The sequence below is a fragment of the Pituophis catenifer genome, unplaced genomic scaffold (genome assembly GCF_029215685.1).
Source record: "Pituophis catenifer annectens isolate HBS135680 unplaced genomic scaffold, rPitCat1.0.hap2 SCAF_2, whole genome shotgun sequence".
NCBI classification, from domain to species: Eukaryota; Metazoa; Chordata; class Lepidosauria; order Squamata; family Colubridae; genus Pituophis; species Pituophis catenifer.
Genome location: NW_027256882.1, coordinates 187,355,184 through 187,379,688, shown reverse-complemented (window position 1 = coordinate 187,379,688; position 24,505 = coordinate 187,355,184). Strand labels below are relative to the sequence as shown.

General features: G+C 37.2%; 1 protein-coding gene across 1 annotated transcript in view; it reads right to left on the bottom strand.

Annotated features, from left to right (window-relative positions):
* Positions 1-3,994: 3,994 nt before the first annotated feature.
* Positions 3,995-24,505, bottom strand: part of RIMKLB (ribosomal modification protein rimK like family member B) — a 72,421-nt gene continuing 51,910 nt past the window's right edge. The window contains exons 3-5 of the mRNA XM_070935294.1: positions 10,833-10,919; positions 7,353-7,556; positions 3,995-4,945 (exon numbers count right to left, since the gene is read on the bottom strand). Coding sequence (XP_070791395.1) covers positions 4,482-4,945; positions 7,353-7,556; positions 10,833-10,919 — 755 coding nt within the window. The 3' untranslated portion in view covers positions 3,995-4,481. The remainder of the gene's footprint in view (positions 4,946-7,352; positions 7,557-10,832; positions 10,920-24,505) is intronic.

Below are 24,505 nucleotides of genomic sequence, written 5' to 3'. Positions count from 1 at the left end.
GAAGAGGTAGGTACATGGGAAGATCGAGATGGCAGAATCTGTGAAGTTACATACCATCCCATCCCTTCTTTCTGTCACTGCACACTGCTTAAATTTTCTCTTGCTGTGATCCTACTTGAACACATGGATCACAATAAGCTTTAAAGTCTAATTCTGCTAAATATACACAAAATGAAGAACAAGAAAAGAAATACCATTTGCTTCCTAAAACTCATTCTTTTACAGCAATAATCATATTATGACTGAGGAAGAGAAAAAAGGAAAGCAGTGTTAGCTAATATGGGATGATCAAGAGCTGAAAGTTACCTGCCAAGGGGTTGGTATTGGATGCCACCGGGCTGCTGCGTTTATTGTTTTACCACAGGGGGGGGAAGTTTAGGGAGGAACATTCTCAAGGATTTTCACAAGCTCTCTCTCTCTCTCTCTCTCTCTCTTGTCACCAGAAAGGGGAGAAGGGAAGTTTTTCTCTGGATTGTTTGACTTTTTTGGCTCCTGAAAAGTTTTGCAAAGAACAGTAAGAAAGTGTGAATTGTTAGAACATTCAGAAAAAAGTAGTATGCACTACACAGTGATTCCTTAAATGTTACAAATTCCCACCCCAAAACATCAAGTTATTGACAATGCATTAAACAAATAAAAGTCATTCAACTGAAAACTGTAACATTAGGGATACAGAAATTGCCAATGATGGTCCAAGCCATCATCAGAACATCCCAAAATTCACCCTCCAATATCAAGACATTCAAATATATATTAAAAAGAAAAAGAAAGCAAAAATATAACCTTTTGTCATAAATTCTATAGTACTTTATAAATTCCTAGAATAGTGAAAAATTAAAAATGAAAGAGACAGTAGCAGCAGAGGTTACCTGTCTGAGCACCTACAATTCCATAGAGAGAACAGGAGTGGGTCGTGAGTCTCACACCAGCCAAATAGCTCATAAACCTTCTCAAAAAGAGTGAGCCATGAGAAAGAATTGTACATATTGATACATCTTACATAGTTTAAACCCTTATACATTTAACCAACTTGAGCTCTGCTTTTATTAACTGGGAGGATATGAAGTTTAAAACAGTATTCATCAAGTCTGGTACATGTCCAATGCAGCACTTCTAAAACTGTCTTTTATTTTTTTCTTTCCAAATTTCACAGGTTCAAAACATTTTTCTTGGCATATCTTCTATGGTAAATTGCTGAACAAAGTCAGTGTAGTTTGATCCAACAGGTTGAAAGTTTGGTGGAACACAACAACAACAAAAATAGTCCACAAATATGTTGTCCTCCCAACATCTGTTATTAATGTTCTACCAAAGTGTTCCAGAATGAGAAGTTTTATCAACAATATAAAATCTGAGGAGATACAAAGCTACAAATACAACCTGTAATTCTATACAGTAGAAAAAGTATAAACATAGCATCTATAAAATAAAAGCACAAACAAAACATACAGTACTCATTAAACTCCATCATTATCATCCAAACTTGGTATCATTTGAATGCTGACATTCACTACAGCTTCTATTTTTCCCAATTGTTCAATTCTGCTTTACTAGTTGTTCATTTCAAATTATGTTAAGTAATATTGGTACTCTTAATATACTTGTCAGTATTTTTTTTCAGCGAAGTGTGATGTGTAGCACTACTCTCTACAGAACTTAAACTCTAGTTATTAGAAACTAAATTCATTTTCTTTACCAATAGTAATGTTTTTAAAACTTCTTTTACAACATTTTTTTTAAAAAAATTACATTACGTAAGGAGGGAATGTACCACCCCATTTTTTTCAAGCAGAGAATTTCCTATGTGATTTTGACATGCAATGCCAACTTCTATTTCAACAACGTGTGAGACTTTTCTTTGCCCAAACGTTATTCAGTCTCTTTTCCATCTTTCCAATACAACCACAACACACACATGGCCATCACATGGCCAACACATAAACCAAAGTATAAAATCCCTTAATGTATCCATTGTGTATGATTCAAAACAAAATGTATGTCATTCCATTGCATTTATAGTGGTGTAAATTGGGTCTACACATTTTGAAAAAAATTCATGTGAAAAACATTTGTCACAAACTGTTTTTCTCAAACAGTGGAGAAACTCAAACAGCCCAAATCAGAAGTATTAAAGAATTGTCAAGCTTCTTCTGGCATCAACTTTGTTTCCTGTGAATGTTGCAATATTTTTCTGCTAGTTAACAAAGGTTAATTCTTTGCTCATGTTTCTGAAAGATGTGCAATCTTTTAAAGAAACCTGTATTTTAGAAGGCACATGTCTAGTTAACAAAGGGGTGAAGGGCCACAAAGCAGAAGGAAAGAAAGCTACTTCGGGTTTTTCTTTTTTCTGAGTTTTTTAAAAATAGAAACCTTTGTATTTTCTTAAACCTACACACGCTAAAATATCGTTTCTGCTTCATCAGCCAATGCCAACAATCATTCTTGTATTTTGTTTTTAACAATAACATTTAATTCTACAAAAATGTCATTATTGCATTTTAAAAACCTGTACAAATAAGCATGATTAACCTTCATGAAAGCAAGCTAATAGTTTTCTATTTATTCCTAGTGTCTCTGTAAAGTGTTCACAAGTGATGTTTAATACCGAAGTGAAAGTTAAAACAGTTGAGTGGTGAAGTTGGCTAGTAGAATGAAGCTGAGCCCTGGAGGGTAAATTGTTGTTCTGAAGCACTGAGACAAAATAACCCTACACACAGAAACTGCCCATCCTCCAAAACCCTTTCATAAGCCAACTTGCTGTTACAAATATTCTACTGTGTCGTGTTGCGGATGGCTGTTTTTAAAGTAACAGGATTTTATTTACATTTTTCTATAATTTCAATATGGTATATACCCAAAGTAAATAAATGAGTGAGAAACGGGTGAGGAGGAGGAAGATGAGGCCATTAAAACAGACCCAAAGCTGTTGTTTTGGTTCTTTTATCAAATTTAATAAGAAAATGCACAGCCAGAAGTATCAGGGATGGACTGGGAGAGGAGATCATCAGGCATTCTGGAAAAAAGACTGACGAACTGGACAGACAAAAATTAATGACAAAAACAAAGCAAAATACAGACACATACAAAGGGGCCTGAGATCCACACACTGGCGGCCTTAAATCATATTCCCATTCTGGCTGGGCCTTACTGGCAAAGTGTTTCCCAAAACCAAAACCTGTTTGTTTCTTTCAGGATTTATCCTTTGTAAATCAGACCACTTTAGATTTTAATGCCTTCTATCAATAATAGTGACACATTAAATTTACAAAATGTAATTTTGAAATTTGCATCCGTTTCAACCCTCCTCCACACCCCTCCCATATTTTCTAGGCATCAGATATTTTTGTATAAGTTTGTTACTATTAGTGGTGATGTTGAGTAGTACAGGTATTTTTCAAATTGGGCCCCTGTTAAAGATGTAGGCATGGAGAAGGAAGTGTTGGACAAGCATGTATTAAAAATGAAACATTAACACAGCATATATCTTGCAAAAAGGACTAAAACACTAACAAATACAAGTCAATGCACATTTGTTTTAAACTAGTGTTATTCTTTTTCACATTGGATTAAACATTATTTTGTACACCAAAAGTTAACAGTGTTGTTTATCTCAGTTCTTGTGCAAAAGAAAACATGCCGCTTCTGCCATCAATGGCCCAAACTGAATTTTACACACAGTTTCTCCCCATCCTGACCTAAAGCAAGGTTTTAAAATTATTTTTAAAATTCAGATACATAGTAATTTTTTTCTCTCAAGGAAAGTGAATTTGATTTTAAATCTAAGCATGTGGACATCTGTCAATACAGAAATGGCAGAAGTTGCAGGTTTATTTCAAAAGCTCATGCTGAAGTAATCAATATTGCACCCTGTAAAACTGCTTAAAGGCTAGAATTTCAGAGGCAACTGTGGACTGTTGCCAGGGATATAATTTTACAGATCTTATTGATAATAGATAGAAATGCTGATATTTAGAACCTCTGAATGAAATAAAAAATGGGTGTTCTAATTTCTCTCCACTCCTATAGGATATAAAGCAAAAGGCATATAATAACTAATAGGAATGAGCTCCAATGAGGTGAGGGGATGGTTGGCAAAGTATTTGTTCACAGGTGCTTTTGGAGCATTAACTTTTCAAATTACAAATAGCATAAATGAAGCATTTTCATATGAGTTCAAAAATCATAATGGCATCCCTATCAAAAACAATTCTTATCCAGTTCTTTTCCTCCATTTCCCAATGCAGAGTATTAAACAAAGTATTATCAAATGAAAAATAGTTGTTAAAAATAACAACTAAACATATGTTCTGTAAGATTAATAGGAAAGCAGCATTCACAGAACATGCATGTTTTGATTCTGAGCCCCAAGTTAAAACCCTCACCTCACCTCTATAAGCTGCTTCCAATAAACAGCACTACAAGTTGGTTGTATTTTAAAAAAAATTTACAAGAAAGTTGGTCATAGTTATTTACATGTGGCATCACTCCACTAGGAGCTTAATCTCATTGGCTATTAGCTGGTTCATATTGAATATCCCCCCCGGGAGCTTGGTGAGCAACTCTCTCTCTGTGGTTTCAGGGTCGCTGTCGACAGAGCTGGAGCTAGCACTCATATTGTCGACAGTGGCACTAGCTGGAGGTCCCAGCTCTGGCTCGCTAGTCTCGCTAGCCGTGGATACCACAGAGAGCAAGGACATGCGTCGTGTCAAGCGACCGGGAGGAAGCAGTGAAGCGGCATAGTCCGCTATGATACCAGCTACATCTAGATTGCAAGCCTTGTCAAAGGCAATGAAACCTACATTTGCATTGGCCTCACAGACGCAGAACGAGCCATCATCCTTCATTAGGAGGTCGATGCCACAGATATCCATCCCCAAGATGTTAGAAACTTGGATTGCCAGTTGTTTCCCTTGTTCACTGAGTGAGCACATCATACCTATACCACCTAGTAACAGGAAGAAAGCTAAATCAGGGTACAATAGTATTCCAACTCAAATTCTCAATCAATAAACCTACATGAGCCACAGAGAGTGCTATGATATTTTAATGCTTATTATGGTATTTAAGAAATTTTGCGAGGATTTTCCATTTTAAATTAAAAAAAGGAATCTAATTGCTAGTGTTAAAACTAAATGCGCTCTAGAAAAACTTTGATGGGTGAATAAGAAGGTAACCAATAGAGCCTAATATATCTTCTTTATTTATCTTTATTTTCAATCATACCATTTATTTAACTGATTCACAATTACAGTTAGGCTTACCTGTGTTTCACCATGCATTTGTTCCCCACTCTCATCTCAGAGAGATGAAATAAAGGACTGAATGAAATAAAATAGGAATATAGAACACTTATAAAAGCCGATGAAATAGTATCAACGTTGGAAACAAGGCCACAAAGAGGAGAATTGATCCAGAATATAGGCCATTTCAGAGTGTTAATTTCCAGATAGAAGAAATAACTATTACTAGTACAAAGATAGTGTGGCATCTCCAGATACCAAGGCACTTGCACTACCACATAAACTGATTTAAAAAAAACAGTTTTTAAAATTACTAATACTAGAAGTCTCATGAAGTTTCAATGTACTGTGTTTCCCCGAAAATAAGACTGGCTCTTATTTTCTTTTGGGCCACAAAATAAGCCCTAAGGTGTCTTATTTTTTTCCCCCTATGTATGGGAGGCCCACTTCTTCTGATTGTTCGCAGTGGTGTAGGAGGCCGTGCGGCACATCAGTGCTGCCACCGTAAAGCAGACGGGGTGGAGCTGCCCCATGTCCCCGCACCGGCTTATCTCAGGGCCCCTGCAGCCAGGCCATGCACACCCCTACATTTGCCTCACCTTGCTGCAGCGGCTCCAGCAGGACCCTGTGTGGCCGTCTGGCCACTTCTTCTGCTTGCTTGGAGCCGCAATGGAGTAGGAGGCCGAGTGATCTGCTGGTGCTGTAGCCATGAGGCGAGGTGGGAGGGTGATGCTGCTCCATGTGCCCTGCACCAGCCTACCATGTGGGCTCCTGCTGCATTGCCGCGAGGCAGGCATCAGGGGGTGGATGGCTTGGCTGGTACTTATACAAATTCTCATGATCAGGGTAGAGAAAGTTAACGTTTTTGTAAGACTTTGCGGTGAGATTGATTTAATATTCTAGGATGTTGATATTAAAAAAAGGCTCTGGTGATTATACCATGTGAAATTGCATGATGTTGGCTCAGCACATAAAATGGCCTATCTACTCTTTAACTATAGTAAATGATTGGGAGAATGATCCAAAAGGAAACTGCAGAAATAATGTAAATGTAAAGGCAATCTATACAAATACAAATTTTATACAGCAATTACTTAATTTAGTGGACTTAAAATTTAATGGATAAAAGATTGTTAGATCTGAGTTTTGATCAACTTTCAGGACTTTGCCCCAAACAACAAACACAAATATGTTGTTTGGTGAGATAGTTCATATAATAACCAATGGTTCTCATCAAAAGGTGTTTGATGTTATTAGTTTTTCTATGTAGGAGCATGTTTTAGAACTTGAAAAATCCAATTTGCTATTTAGTGTATATGCAAGCTTAGATAGTGATTTTCCTTTTAGTCCATTAAATCAAAGTTTATTCTATTTGTTTCTTTCAAAATAATCTTTACATTTAAGATAGCACTGTCTATGAAAAATGTACTGTATTTTTCGGACTATAAGACGCACCAAGATTTCGAAGAGGTAAACAAGAAAAAAAAGTTTTTGCCCTCCCCGGCCCCCAGGAGCACTCTGCAGGCCTCCTCTATGCGTCCCGTTTTTGCAAAAAACGGGCCCATTTTCACAAAAAAATTCACAGAGGGTTTGGGAGACCAGCAGAGTGCTTCTGGGGGCTGGGGAGGGCAAAAATGCGACGTGGGGAGGGGGTTTGGGAGGCCAAACATGGCCCATTTTTCACAAAAACGGGGCCTGGAGAGGGTTTGGGAGGCCTGCTGAGTGCTCCGGGGGGCTGGGGAGGGCAAAAACCCTGTTTTTGCTAAAAACGGGCCTATTTACATGAAAAATGGGCTCGTTTTTGGCCTCCCAAACACCCCACGCATCGCATTTTTACCCTCCCCAGCCCCCAGGAGCACTCTGCAGGCCTCCCAAGTCCTTGCAGGCCCCATTTTTGCAAAAAACGGGCCTGTTTTTGGCAAAAACAGGACATGCAGAGCGGGGTTTCGGGAGCCCAAAAATGGCTGTATTCGGTGTATAAGACGCGCCAACATTTCCACCCTCTTTTAGGGGAAAAAAGTGCGTCTTATACTCCGAAAAGTACGGCATGCCTTAAATTAGAATTTAAAAATTCAGCATATATAGTAAATTCAAACACATTTTCATTCTTACCAAGTGAGCAATTGCTCTGCATTCTACCATCTGTTGAGCAACGCAGCATAGTGCCCACGACACGGCCTCCCACCACGATGACACGCACATCTTTGCCATGAGACTCCTGGACATATTTCTGGAATAGATAAGGGGCTTCATGACGAATTAGATGGCTCAGGTCTGCCAGATGGTGTTTGTCTCTGGCAAGAAACACAGCTTTTCCTGCATCAAAAAAAAAAAAACAAAACAAAAAAAAAAAACATAGAAGATGAAAACTAGTCAATGATTTTCCTGCCTGTATTTTAAAGAGCTGGAAAAGCAGTGTGTCTATACATTCTCAACTTCTGTACTGGAAACATTATCTTGGTAACACTGGGGAATGAATATAAATAAAAATGGCAAAGCACTTATAAATTTAGTGCTACTTAAACAGCAAAATTTGGAAAATATTACCTTGAAGTACACTCACAATTTCCAGGGCTTATTCAGGTTCTCACTCCCTCAGTATAGATCTCTCAGTATCCTTCAATCTTGGCCTGTACCATTCCGTGCTATTCTAGTAGAACTAGGTTGCAAGAGTGTATTGCAACAGGTTTGGGATTCTCTAGACACATAAAACAGAGGGCTGCACCAATCACAGTCTAAAGATGGCAGAGATTCCAAGGTGCTGTTCATGATTAATTGACGAATCAAAGCAAACCAGTCCCAATTAAATTGTAGTTGCCAATTAAAATAATTAGTATAGCAATGGAATATAAAACCTATTTAAAATTCTTGCCAAATCAAAATTCACATTAAATACATTTATTCAAATGTTAAATTTATTGATAAATATCCTTTAGTTGAATACAACCATATTTAGGATAATATCATTAATAAATAAAACATATTTCATTCTATCTTAGGGAGGATTTTATAAATAATCATTTTTTTCAATAACTAATATGAAAGATGTTGATTCTATTTAAAATTTCTTCATTAAGGAATCTGATTTACTCATGTATATTCTATCTATCTATCTATCTTGCAACCACATCTGGAATATTGTGTGCAGTTCTGGTTGCTACACTTATAAAAATGATATAGTGCAGCTCGAGAAGGTTCAGAAAATGGCAACTAAAATGATCAAGGAGTTGGAAAAGCTTCCCTCCAAGGAAGGATTTCCCTCCGTGGAACTGTTTTTTGGGCTAAAGTAGTGAATGAGAAGGGATAGGATTGAGGTGTAAAAATTACACATGGTGGGAGGAGAAGCTATTTTCCCTTTCCCAAAATACTAGAATCAGAGGTTACTCAGTAAAATTACTCAGAATAATTTCAAACAACCTTTTTCCTTAAAATTTATGCCCCTTCTGACGACAGACCTCATTGACGACAGCGGCAATATGTGTGATACTATGGGATGCAAATATGTAACTTTTATCCTGTCCAATCAACTTTCCTCTTGCATTTTCTTTTTGTGTTAACTATAAAAAGGAATGCAAGATGGGTTTTGAGGTTCTCCCTTTTCATAGGGTGATCCCACTTTATTGGGGTACCTTAATAAATTGCTTCTAAATGACCTAACCCCTCAGTTGCTTACTGGGAATGTAAACTGAGGCAAAACCTAGAGCCAAATCTGGCTATCACTCCTCTGAAGTCTAGCTGCTGGGAGATTATTAGGCTTTCTTGTACAATTGGTTGGGTACTATGAGATAACTGCTGGATTAGATGGGGTACGAGCTGGCAGGGCACTTGTTACATTTTTATGTTCCACTATGGATGACCATATTGCAGAGATATTGTCAATTACTGCTATAGGTTGGACCTACTGCTGTAGCTAATGTAGCAATTTATTCTATTACTGCTGAGTTTGGAATTTTCTTTTTTTGTTCTCTGCAAAATTTTGTCTCCTCATGCAGAAGTACTGCAGGGAATCTGTAGGTTTTCTGTAACTCTACATTCTACTGAGCTGGGAAGATTTGAGGGTGATACAATAATACTTTTCTTTTCTTTTAGTGCCCGCATTTTCCTTTTCAAAATGTGCTTTTAACAGATTTGGATGAAGCTGAAATACACTCAAGTCCCTATCTGGGAATCTCTAGGATGTATCAGTTAAAGATTAATGCTGACTCATTCATGATGCTTCATGGGTCAGTGGTGTTCTTGCTTCTGCTAGGATCTATTTTTGGTGAGACAGAGCAGTCCACCTTAATTTATACAACCCAGTGACATGATAGGAGAACAAAATCATACAATAGGTCCACATGAGTGATACAATTATTTTAGAATAATTGCATTATTTATAACTTAAATTTCAAAATGTTCATATTACCTATTTTTTTATGAAAAAGAATGGTTCCCCAAATGCAGTAATTTCATTTTGAAGTCATCCTCAAAAGCAATATTATATCTGAAACTGTACTGAAGAACATCAGGCAAACTTGAAGAACAGCAGAGTTAAATTGAAGCCTCCTTCTGCAGACTTCTGCAATACCTGCAATATAATCATCTTACATTGCTCTTCCAAGAGATTCTATCTCTTCAACTATTCTATTTTATGTGGATTTAAATAAAATCTTCTCATTTGTTTGGGGGGGTGGAATCAGATATAATTTCAAATTAACTTAAAGTAATTGTAATTTCACAAGATTGGCTAGAATAAATTGCATCAGCAAACTGTAGGGAGACAAAAAATACCACTGTAAGGCAGGGGTCCCCAACCCCTGGGGTGCAACCCACTACCGGGCCATAGCCTTTTCAAAACTGGGCCATACAAGTGGTGGGCTGACATGCCTGCCTGCATGCAGAGCTTAACTCGTGCGAACAGCAGGCCAGTGTGCACATGCACACAGCTCAACTCACACAAACAGTGGGTCAGCATGCACTCATGTGCATGCACTGGCCTTGGCTCGTTGAGTTGTGTGTGCATGTGTGTGCGTGCCAGCCCGCCACTTGCACAGCCCAGTTGTCCTTCCCCCCCTCAGCCGGGCCACCAAGCTGCAAAGGTTGGGGACCACTGCTGTAAGGAGTTACTTGTGAATAAAATGAAATAAATAACAAGTAGCATTTTTTAACCCAAAAACTCTCAGAGAAAGTGGAAGTACTGTATATTAAATAATTATTTTCCTACAAGGAATATACCGTGTTTCCCCAAAAATAAGACAGGGTCTTATTTTCTTTTGATCCCGAAATATGGCCTTGGCCTTATTATTGGGGGTCTTATCCCTGAAGCAGGATAGGTGTGGCCAGTTCTTGCCCGCAGCATTGCCAGCAAGGATCAGGTCACACAAAAAAAGTGCTCGCGGGCAAATCGGGTGCACTCTCTGTGGGGAGCAAAAAGGGCCAAGCGACGGCTTCCCAGCGGGTCACAATGAAGCTCTGCAAGAAAGGCGGCCACAACTGGAGGACTTAAAACTTTGTATTTAAGATTAAGATTTGTAGTATTTTGCAGCTAAACATTTTCAACAAAACAACTCTCATTTAACACTATAACAATCATATCTAGACTCTCATACCCACCTCTATGACCTCGCGTGTTCTTCACGACCATGGGGAACTCCAATACTTCTGCTTCATCAATCATTTTGGCAAAGTTTTCATGACCCCCTAGGAAAAAAATAGCCAAAGCTGTAAATAGGGATGCACAAAATGTGAGTTTTGGATATTTTCTTGTGGTTACAATACAAAATTCTGTGATTCTAGACCAGGGGTGTCAAACTGGTGGCCTGCAGGCTGGATAAGTCACGTGCAGGCCACACCCATCCAAGCTCCGCGAAGGGAAAAAACATTGCGATACATCACATGATGGCAACGTGATGTGGTGAGTTTGACATCCGGGTTCTAGACAGAAAAAAGTATATTACTCTTGAGTATTCTCAGGTTACTTTCTAATACTTTCAAAAATATTAGATATCAACGGGTAAAGAAAGTTTGAAATCTACAAATATCAGAGTTATGGTATACTTCTAATTGTGTCTTGGATAAAAAGAATTTCCTATAAATATAAAATTATCTTACATTATATTGGTACAATTTATAGTATGTACTTTTATTAACTATCATGAGATTGTCAATTTAGTTTTAGATAACTTGAATATTTGAATACCAATTCTTTTGTGCTGATTAATGACTACAATAAAGTTAACTAACTATAACCTTTCTTAAACAGGAAAAGCAGTACTTGAAAAATCTCATAGAACAGGGGTCACCAACCTTTCAGACCTCAGGGACCACTAAATTCATAATTGTAAATCCCGCAGACCACTGATATGATTTTTTAAAAAAGATAAATAGTATTTAGTTCAATAATAAAAAATGCAAATAATTTTTCTGCAGACCACCAAAATTTTCTCACGGACTACCAGTGGTCTGCGGACTACAGGTTGGTTACCGCTGTCCTAGAACACTGAGTAAATACACAGTGCAAGTGCTATACTATTTATTTATTGGAACATGTTAAAATCCACCCTTCATTTTATAGATAATCCTTTTAATGCCGAGAAAGAAGAAAACACAAAATTCACATATTAATATCAGTAATCTTGGGAAAACAAGATATTCAAACAAGATATTCAGCCATCATTAAAATAACTATGACTAGGTTACAGTTTGTGGGAAATATGCCATTGTGAAGGCATCATAACCTAGATTATTATTGTTGATGATCTATAAGAAACTCCAGTCAATTATGACAAATCTCAAGTCACGAGGAGGCTGACATATGTAGACATTGTTTCAAATATTTAGGCTTCAAGCAGTTTCAGACTTTAAAGGCTTTGGTTTGAATACTGCATGCAAATGCTTAAGGTCAGCACTATCTTCAGAATCAGTATTAATTCCATTCTGCCCAAATTTACAATCTGACCACTGCATTCAGAACTACTTGAACTACAGAACTACTTCCAGGCAACCTACCAACCAATCACAACCCACATTAACTGGATTAACTGCATGGAGAAATCACTGATTCACTGTGGCCAAATCATACCCACAAAAACAAGAATTAAAACAGAACAGACAAAGCTGTCAAAAGTATGGATGCAAGCCAACTTGTATTTTGGATATTTTGTTCTGTGTATCATCTGAAATTCAGTTATTCCAGGCAGAAAAAGTGTTTAAATTGTTCTATTTTAGTTACTGTGATTGGTGTTTGTCTCTTGCAAACTGGGTTTTACTATTTGAATTTTCTTGTGCAATGTTCTGTGCTCTCTGACTGAGCCAGAGAAAGGTGAAGAAACAGCACCTCTCCAGTATGGACAACCAAACTTGCACTGGTTGCCTAGCAGTACATCTCTTCTTTACCAACATCATCAGGAACAAAAGTGTTGTATCCAAGGCAGATAATGAGGTATTATTGCATTACTCATACCTGGAGGCTTATTTGCTGGAGTACCTTGTTTTCTTTTAAAACAATCTCCCCTTGCTAGATTTTTCTGCCCCTCTTAAAATAGAGGGGACTAACAGTAGCCTGTTCACTGGTCTTATATAGCCAAGAGTGTTTGCATCACAAACATCAATTTACCTGGGTCATACCTTGAATAAGTCACTTGCTTAATGAGTAAAACTGCTGAGGGAGACTCACTTTGGAAGAGACTCCATTTAAGTCTCACTCTAAGAATTATAGGGTGATTCACCTATTCTCTTTTGCATGGTTTACCAACATCAATCTATGGCCAAAAAAGGTTTATGGGCCCAAGTGTGCTGACTCTGAGGTCGCAAACATGATGCTTGACTAGTAGCAGAGTACAAAGCCCAGGAAGAAGAAAAAGTTCTTGTTCTCTGCTCAGCCTAACTGCCTGAAAGATAAGCTACTGAGGAGTCCTTGGTGCTCTCTGAGCTTGCTTGTTTTCTTGCAGACATTTCATTACCCTAACTAGGTAACAGGTAGTTAGGGTAATGAAACATTTGCAAGAAAACAAGCAAGCCCAGAGAATACCAAGGACCCCTGAGCTACAAATACTCTCCTTTATAAATAAGCTACTGCAGTTTTTTGTAAAGATTCCTATGGAGAAGCTGGAGTTCATGTGGATGGGGTAATGTGGGAGGTCTTCAAAAGAAAGCAGGCAAAGTGCATGCACCACTGTCAGACCCAAGTGAAGTAAAAGCAAAACCTAGTTGTATGAGTGTGATTGGTCTGATGCCTAGCTGCATTTACTTGTATTTATCTGTACTGTATGTACTGTATGTGAATGGTGTTAGTTCCTGTTGATCTTGAGCTTCTAGATGCCTTTATAAATATATTTAAAGTTCCATAATCAATAGGACAAAGGATCATGCAACATAACTAACATTAGCAAGCCATAATCAATTTAATATTTTTTCCAGAAAGTTTTTTATTGCTGTTAGTTTACTTTCAGAATTTTTGTTTTGATATCATTGATCCTTTCGCAACCTGTGCAATTCATTTTCTTGGGTTTGGGATATCTTTATAGACATTTGGGTTAAATGAATCCCACTTTTACTGTATTCTGCAATGTGTGGGTGGAAAGTGAAAGAGAAGTGGGAAGTCAGAGGGAAGGAAACTGGTTTTCTAGTTGTTGTATCTAATGTTATGAAATGTGTCAGGAAAATGGAAAACAACAGAATACACAAAATGACCTGGTAGCAGTGCTAAACACTAAAATAGCGACTGTTAGGAGGAGATCTGGTAGGAGGGATGCAATCCTCACACTACAGGGAAAGGAAAAACAGGTGGGCCTCTGTCATTCACAAACTAGAAAATCTATCTCAAATATAACCAGAACAAGTTAAACCAAACAGAATCATAGAATCATATTTCTGGAAGGAACTTTGGAGGATTTCTAGTCCAACCTCCTGCCCAAAACAGGAGACCTTATAACAAATGGATATCCAATCTTTTCTTGAAAATCTCCAGCAATGGAGCAACAACTGTAAGGACCTGCCTCAGCTACTCCCTCAGGACTCTTGAAACAATTAATTATCAAAAGGAACTTTTGAGAGAATGATTGCAGAGAAGTCAGGCGGAGTCTGAAGTTCTCACCCAAAGTGTTAAGCTATTCAAACTTCACCCACCTTCACCAGTCCATCGGCAGCCAATACAATGTCACATAGCTGTTTTGAGAACTCCGAGGTATTAGCTTGATCCCCAGGGCGTAGTGACCTTGGTGTCAGGCTAGGACCAGTTGGGAGGAAGCCCATCTGTCTACAGGATAGCCCCCCTCTCTAAATCTTACACGGTTACTAGAAAAAGCGAAAGCATGCAGAGAATGCAACCCCAATAGCCTCCTTTCCCCTTCTTCAGCGGAATGGCAGCATCCCAGCAGGGGAACTGACATGCTGCCCTCCCAAAAGAAGGATGGCTTATACCTGCAGCACATAACATAATAAACAGGAAAGAAAAAGGAAACATTTTGTCTCATTTAGGTTTATTAGGATATTGGGTGTGAAACCATTTGATTAATTTAGGGCTCTAACGTGGTGGTGATTAACCCATTTGTTTTGGGTGGTGAGAAAATCTTTCCACACCACCAGGTATTGGAGGGTCCCTCGATATGTACAGGAGTCCAAGATTTCCTTAACTTCAAAATGTTGTTCACCTTCCACCAATGGTTCAGGAACAGGGGAGGAGTTGGCCTCAGGGGAGAGGACACCTCAGGTTTCTTTTTTCTTTTTTAATACAAATAATACAAACATAATACATATAAATACAAAAAAACCACTACTGCTTTCTTTTTTATATATACATAGACAAGTTTTATTGAAAATTTTTTCTTTTCATCATACATATTTTATGAATAGAGTTCTAACCAGGTCACATCTTATACATCTTATATAACTCTATATAATCAAAATCATCATTATACTATATCTTAATCTTCCCGTTTTTTCCAATATTTATCTCTTTTATGTATCCTTTATCACAAATTTATAATTTTTCTCCATCTCTTCTTATTTCAACTTCTGCCATATTATTTTCTTTCCATCATTTTTTATCCTTTTCAATTTTATTTTTAAATAACATCACGCCTTATGTTTCTTCTCTATTACAATCACTCCAATTGTTTACTTTCTTCCTCAATTTCTGGAAGAATCTCTAATTCCCTACCCAATCACAAACAATAAAATATTCATCTTAATTTCCATTATTATCAAAATATTGATATTATTATCAATAATAATTAATAATAATCAATAATTATTGATATTATCAAAATTAATGATATTCTTATTTTAATTTTCACCTTCCCTCCTGCTGTGATTTGTCACAAACAGTTCTATTTCTTCTTTTTTGCAGTCACTTTCATAATTTCAGCCTTATCTTTCTCTTTACAATTAACATTTTTACACTGATATCAAAATTAATATGATCAAATTACTTATTTTCACGTTTCTATCTATTGAAATTTAATGTATACAAACTCTATTCATTCATCTTTATCACATATTCATTTATAATCATTTTCCACCATATCTTATTTTTTTCCACTTCTACCATATTTTTCTTACATATTTCTTTATCATTTCATTTTCAATGCTTTCATCTAGCTAATATCACAGTATATCTTAAAATTCTTCTCTTACCACTACTATAACAATTAAAATTCCCATTCTAATTTTAAAAAACTATCAAAAATACTACTGTTATTATATTGTCTACTTTCCCCTTCATTCTTCATCTTTAACCCTCATCTCTAAATTTTTTTAGCATCCTCTTTTCTAATAATTTTTTGCATGACCTTTTATCTCGCTCTAACTTCTCAATTCTCTTTTTAATTTTTTTATATATGTTACATTTCATCTTCTGGCTTCCATTTGTTTTTGTTTTTTTTTTTGTTGTTGTGTTGTTGAACCTTCCTCCCCAAAGCTTTCCCTTGCCTCTTCCAGATTTTCCCCTTCTTTCCTTTTACCTGTTTCTTTTTTAGGAGTTCTCCCCTTTCCTTTCTACTGTTTTTACATTCCCAATCATTTCTATAATGCTGTCTGATTTCTGTTTTTTAATATGTTCTCTTCACCATTATTATTAGTTTCTTATTTCTCAAATTTCCCTCTTCCAGCTTCTCTTCATTTTTGTTTTCTATATATTTAAATGAATTTTCCGTTTTTTTGCCTGTTAAAGATTCACGCACGCTTTTGAGCATCAAAAGTAGCTCTCCATATATCTGCAACTCCATTTTGTTACAGTTTAAAAGGTTACCAATACCTCCCCCAATTATGTCTCTATACACTTAGTCAAAATTTTAAGTCTGTATAATTTTCTTATTTCTCCTCTTTTCTTCTTTTTTGCTTCAATTATTCCTTTATTCTTTAAAGTTAAAATGTTCTTCTCAATTATTAATTATTATCCCAATTCAGCAACAGTCAAATCCAAACGTAAAACTATCTTCCAGAAGAGAAGGAAAATAAAACAACCACCCTTAATTAACTCCTTAATTTTAGACACAGTATCCAATCCTTCTTCTATATGCCTGTTCTATCCCTGTCCCCCCACACACACAAACAGCCAGCCGGGGGTTAAAGAATTACTTGGCACACACAAGGTTCGTTATCAGGAACTTGGCAGCAATACGATAACTGTCTGCCAAGTGCTTTACTTCAAGAAGAGGGAGTTTTCCTCCACCAGATAAACACCAACAAATACACACAGTTTTCAAAAACAGTCCAGCTCAAACAGAAACCTTCAGCAGATTCAGGTGTTGTACAAAGTGACTAGCCAGAAGTTAGCTTTGTCCGTCACAGAGTCTAAATGGCCACCACACTCTCTTATATAGCCTGTGGGGTGTGGTCCAGTGACTCAGCTTAATCCCTGGTACGCCTCCTCATCTGCTGCAAACATTTATCTCGCCTTCGTTGGCGTGGATCCAGGAACGACGTATCACCGTCATCGCTGTCATCGGAGACACCTGGCTCCTGGCCAATCTCCTCTCCCTCGGCAGACACCTGAGGCATAGCCAGAGAGGAGGGGCCTGGAGAGGGAGGCCTGGCCGGATCCTCTCCTTCATGTTCGGAGCCTTCTTCCTCCAATAAGATGGGCTCGGGGATCGGAGCCACAACAATGCCCAAGGTCGAAATTTCCAGCTACTATTTCTTCTGTTTTGTCTATTTGAATGGAATATTATAAAGCATTTTTCTTTCCTCCAGCAGATGGCACTCTCCGTTTCTACTCCATTACAAAGCAGGCTCTTTTATCCATTTGTTTGTCAAAATGTCCAATAATTTTTTTCAAAGTTCTCTTATGAATTGTTATTTTCTTCCAAAAATCTTTTTCTTTCCTTTTAACAATCTTTGCTTTTCCCAATTTCCCAAATCCAAAACTTTCTCTTAGATTCTTTATATCACAATCCATGCCTTCTCTATGTTCCGTGTGTGTGTGTGTTTCTCTCCTCAAAAGACCGATAGCTGCTAGTCCAAGCTCAGGAATGCTTTTAAAACTTCAATTTCCACTTTTTTTAGCATAAATTGGCATTTATCTCACACAGTTCTGGCACTCCGTCCAATTGCCATTCCTGCACAATTCTTCAGTCCGGTTGTCTCAACTTCAAGATGGTCATCATAAGATGGCTGCCGCCCCTGCTGCCACTTCGGGAGAGCTGTTTCTGTTCATTTTGTTCAAATTGCCAATTCCTCGCAGTCCACGAAATACCTCTCCTTTCTTCACTGTCCCTGCAAGACTGCTATGGCTCGAAAGCCTCCTGGCAGCAGTTCATCCGGCTGGATTTCATGCAGCTCATCAGAGCCCACTATTTTCCAGTCCATTCCCACTGCGACGTCAACCAGATGTCCCCACCATTACTGCTTTCATTGCATCCCATACTACACCTATATTACTACCTTCCTCTTCATTTATAGCAGTGCTGTGGAGTCGGAGTCGAGGAGTCGGAGGAAATTTTGTGTACCTGGAGTCGGAGTCAGAAGTACAAAAAACTGAGGAGTCGGAGTCGGAACATTTATCTCCCGACTCCACAGCTCTGATTTATAGTCCATATTTCTTTTAATTCCCTTTCCATTTTTTTCTAAAATCTTTATTTTTAAAAATCCTCAAATCCATTCATCTACTTGCCTGTTTATAATCACTATCTATTTCCATTTCCATAGTTACCACTGCATGATCAGATTTTTAATTATTTTTATCTCTGCTTTCATTATTTTAGATATTTCCAGTGTTACAAATATATAATCTGTTCTTGTAAAATTTTTATGTCTAGCAGAAAAATATGTATAACTCTTTTGATTACCATGTAATTCTCTCCAAACATCTTTCAATCTATTCCTATTAATACATTTTCTTAAACTTTTGATGGATTGGATTTGTCAATTCCACTATCCATAACCATATTATAATCACCTGCTATTATCACATAACCTTTTTTAAGTTCTCCTATTTCTTTATATACCCTATTATAAAACTCTCGTTGATTTGTATTAGGTCCATACAAGTTTGCTAAGGTAACCTCTTGTCCATAAATCAAGCCTTGAATTGTAAGAAATCTTCCAATATCATCCCTTTTTATGGTTTTTATCATAAATACACGTTTTTAGCTACAATGATTGCTACCCCACTTCTTTTGAGGTACCAAATGCCTTTTCATATACATCAGCCCAGTATAACCTAAGTTCATTCATCCCTTTCCTTTGATTTGTTTCTTGTAAAAATACTATATCTATTTTCTCTTTGTTGATTGGTTTTTTAATTCTTGCTCATTTATATTTTCCCCCCAAGCCATGTACATTCCATGTAGCTACCTTCAAAAATTTCTCCATCTATTCCTCATATTACATATTCCTTTTGGTCTCCATATATGCTCTTAACATAAATCTTACAAAACTAAAACTACACAGTATACATATTATCCCAAAATGTAAATAACCTCTTACCAACCCATATACATATATAATCTCTCACTTCCCTTCTTCATATCTTCCTCCTGTCCGCTGCATATGGTCTCTGGGGGGTGGAAGAGGAGCCATCCATATATGGACTTTAGTCCACTCCACCTTCCTTAACCATCTTTACCCTATTTCTACACCCAAACATATGTTATAATACATATCCCTTAATATAACTATTACAAATATTTATATACTGTCTCTACAAGCGAACTTGTAACTCCTGTTGCTTCATCCAGCCTCCCTTTCTCCTGTAGATCTTTCTTCTTCTCCATCTCCCTTCTTGAAAATTTTGACATCTCGGACTTCCGGCGGTGACATCAGCGTGTTAGTGGCGAAAGGAACGACTCTCCATTCCCAAAGCCTCTAATAATCCCGATTCGAGCGCCGATTTAGGCACTATCGACCCTGTAGAGGTTGATAGAGGAAAGGGAAACCTCCGAGGACCTCCCCCCGAAGGTTCAGGAAATCCCCCCGAAGGTTCAGGAAAACTCCCTTAACTCGGACCGGGAAAGAACCAGCCACCCAGGCTGGCCAGAAATGGTGACAGCTGTATAGAGGGAAGCGAAGACCGAACAAACATCGGTGGAAATAGAAAGCGAGAAAAGGTACATTTACATCTTCTAATTGTCGAAAAATAGCGGGAGGAAGGAACCCCTGATTTAAAGAAAGAAGAAGCGGCGACTGACGAGTGAGTGGAGGGAGGAATCCATATTGAAAGTGACAGCGCGTAATTTGGTAGCCAGTGAAACCCGAGGAAACCCAGAGGGAAGCAAGCCGATCGAGCGTGAAGGAGATATTTAGAACTTTACAAACAAGAATCTAAAAGAAATTAAAATCTGAGGAAGCAAAAAAGATTTGACAGGAGGATTACTAGATCCCAGGATATACAAGAAGAAAGACGGAGAAGCCATATTGACTTACAGCAGAGAGAACGCAGCGAGCTTGGGATTTAAAATATTTTTACGTTTACTGGATAGCACGGACAAAGCCCCGTTAATAGGATTGAGACAATTGGATTATCGGAGAATAAGATATCTGGATAATTGGCTTAAATTATTTAGGGAAGCAGATATTTGACATTATTGGTGCACATTTGGTGATTTTTGGATATATATAAAAGGGAGGGAAAAGTACGAACGAACTTGAAACATATTGGACCTATAATATTGTTTTTTCTACCGTTTCCAGTTCGGGAGAACTAGAACTGTGGACTAGGAAACAACTGGATAATATTTAGATATATTAAAAAACTGAAATAATGGACAATTGAAAATAAATCGAGTTGGACTATAGGTGGACACTTAATAAAAGGAGTAAGAAGGAGAAAGTAACGAGTGTGGGAAGTACTTCCAAAGAAGAATCAAAGACCTGCTATTAAAACTACTCATTAATTATCAATAGGGACTAAGAAGTAATATTTATATATATATAGACATTTTTATATATGATTGCATAGTATAATTTGGTATTGATCAAGTCGATTATTGCCTTGTCAGCCTATAGTATATTAACTATATTTAATATAAATTATACACCCTTACCATACTAGATAAATTAGAATTCAACAGAAATTGATTTTTGATTAATAGGATAAGAGCTATAGCAGGTATTTAAATACTTAATTTTAAGAACAACCGGTCGATGGATTGCTAGATTAGTGTACTTTTCCCTCAATCCCTCCCTCTTAGTTCCCATCATTGTTGTCTCACAAATATCGTGAAATAACAGAAGAACATTGATGCACCTGGGTGCATAGCCAAGAATCAGAATTGCAAATATTGACTAGCATATGAAATTCTGGGAAATCATAAAAAAAGAAATAATAATGGCAACCACAGACACAACAACAACTAAAACAAGTAAGAAAATACCATCAAGCCAAATGATACTTATGGCCTCGCCAGCCCAACAAAAAGTAACTGAAACTACAGAAAAGGAAAAGATGGGCCCCGCCCCCAACATACAGAACATTCAATCCGCACTAGCAATGATCCAGGAAGGTATGAATAGAATGCAGGAAACGATGGCACACAATCATGAGGAAACAAGAAAAAACCACGAAGAACTGAGGTCAGATGTAAGCGAAATAAAGGATAACATCAAAAATATGGATGAGAAAATAGAACAAATCCATCAAAACATAGTGGAAAATGAGCAGAGGATTAATAAGGTGGAGGAAAAAATAGAACACACGACCAACAGAATGGAAAGATTGGAACAAGATCAAGGGGCATTTAATAAGGAAACTGAAGATGCATTAACATATCTGGAGATGGAGAAGGCATCATTCTATTTACATTTTCAGAATGTAGAAGAACAAAAGGAGGAAGACCTAGGCGAAACAATGATCGAGATATTGGCGAACGCAACCCAGATGGACAAGGATGAATTGCGAAATGGAATTGACGAAATATATAGGGTGTATACCAATTACGCAAGAAGGAATAAATTACCGAAGGAAATTCACATAAGATTTACGAAGAAATCGATAAAGGAAGAAATCTACAGAAAAATGAGAGAAGAGACAACGATGTATAAAGGAAGAGAAATCTTAACCCTTAAACAAATACCGAGGAGAACAAGAGACCAAAGAAGAAATTACAACTTCCTAACTAACCAGTTGAATAAGTTCAAAATAAAATTCCGTTGGCTATTACCGGAAGGCCTACTTATCTCCTGGGAGGAAAGAAAATATAGAATTGATAATATAGAAAAGGCTCAAGACTTCTTTGAACAACATTTCGCCAGTGAGGAGGAACTTGAGACGAGAGGAGAAATAGAGCCCGGGAGACAAGAGAAACAGCAGACGGAGAGAGAGGAAAACGATCAGGAAGACAAAAGAAATGCGGAGAGAGAGAGAATGGAGAGAGAGGGAACGAGGGAAAAGACCCAAAGAGTCACTAGAAACACAACAAAGTTGAAAATAACGAACAGAAAAATCCAATAGAGATGGAAAGAGAACTGAAAATCATATCGATTAATATAAACGGACTTAACTCACCAAGGAAAAGGAAACATATATTCACAAAATTGCAAAAACTGGACTATGACATTGTAACATTACAAGAAGTACACATCAAAAGACAGGAACAAAAACTTTTGGAGAACCAAAAATTAGGAAAACTATATACATCCTTAGGAGATAGTAAGAAAAGAGGACTGGTAACATACGTTAAAAATCATTTGAAAGCTAAACAAATATACACAGATACGGAAGGACGCATTCTAATAACGGAAGTACAAACAGAAATAAAGACAATACTACTAGTATCTATATATGCTCCTAATGGAAACCAGAGGGAATTCTACAAGAAATTACATGACACAATTAAAGATTGGGAATATGAGAACATCTGTATCGTTGGGGATTTTAATGCAATTGCGAACCCACAAGATGACTATCGAAGTAATAAACAAAGCAAAGTTAGAAAGAGAATTTTACTGGATACATTCAAGGATATGATTGAAGAATTGAGCTACACGATGGATGGAGAGAGGCCACCAAACAAACTAAACAATATACATTTTATTCAAATCCACACCAGTCATTGTCTAGGATCGACATGGCTTGGATGACGTCAGATCTTAGAAAGGAACTACAAGATATCGAAATCATGCCAAATACATGGGCCGATCACAACCCCATAAAAATAATATGGAAAGGACACCGTAGGCAAAAGAGATGGATGATGGACACAGGAATAATAAAAGATAAAGAGTATGTATGGATGATAGAAAACGAACTCAAAATATTTTATCAAATAAACACAAAGGAACAGACCTCACTACAGAATCTATGGGACACCACAAAAGCCTACATAAGAGGCCTTACTATAGCGTATACAGCAAAAAAAAAAAAAAAAGATAAACAACAAAAAAGGAAAGATCTACTAGAAGAACTGAACATACATGAGTTACAACTACAGGAGCAGCCCGGCGATAAAACATTAAAGGCAAAATTGAACCTCACCAAACATAAGTTGAATTTAATGATGCAAACAGAAATTGCGTATAAAATGAAGATGGCAAAGCAGAAATATTTTGAACATGCAAACAAAACAGGACGCTGGCTGGCATATAGACTGAAAAAGGAGAGGGAGAGGAGAATAATATACCAACTACAAGACGAAGCGGGACAAATGTACAATATGAACTTAGACAAAAAGCGCATAGTTAAGGAATTTTATCAAAACCTCTACACACAAGATGAGATCCAAGACCAAGATATTAAGGAATACCTGCAAAAAGTAAATATCACAAAATTGGAAGAAAACCACAGAGACATACTAAATAGACCGATTACGATGTTGGAATTGACGGAAGCCCGAAAGAAGCAAAAGAACAATAAGGTCCCAGGTCTGGATGGAATCCCAACTGAATTTTACAAAAACTGTCAAACTGCAATAGATGAACTACTCCTACAGGTTCTTAACGATACATTACTGGAAGCAGAAACACCTAAATCTTGGACAGAAACTATCATTTCACTTATCCCCAAAGAAGATACGGACCTGACCAAAGTTAAAAATTATAGACCGATTTCCCTGTTAAACGTTGATTACAAATTATTTACGACAATCATAGCACAAAGATTGAAAACAATTATACACAACTATATACACCCGGATCAAAATGGCTTCGTCCCAAGGAGGCAGATAAAAAGTAATATGAGGACAATTCTGAATATCTTAGAATATTATGAGCAAAAAATTAATAAACAGGTGGCCTTAATCTTCCTCGATGCCCAAAAGGCATTCGAGAACTTGAATTGGAAATTCCTTATAGCACAACTAGATTTTATGGATTTTGGCGACAAATTTCTAAAAATGATCAAGAAAGTATATTCCTCCCAGACAGCGAGAATTGCAATAAATGGGGATATGACAGAAAAAATATACAAAAAGGAGTAAGACAAGGATGCCCACTATCGCCCCTACTGTTCATCATATCACTGGAAGTCCTATTAAACGAAGTAAGAAAGGAAGAAGAAATAAAGGGACTAAGGATACGGAAAGAGGAATACAAATTACAGGCTTTTGCCGATGATGTGGATTTCACAGTAGAACAACCGGAAGTAGCAGGAATTAAACTATTAGAGAAGATAGAAGAGTACGGCAAAGTGGCGGGTCTCAAAATTAATAGGCAAAAAACTAAAGTCCTAACCAAAAACATGACTAGGATACAAGAGACAAAATTGGAGGAAGAATTAGGAATACAAATTGTCAAGAAAGTAAATTACCTGGGAATTTGGCTTACCACAAAAGTAACAACGATTAGAGAGGACAACTATATTAAATTGATGAAACAAATTAAAAAGGACCTGGAAATTTGGAATAAGGTACAAT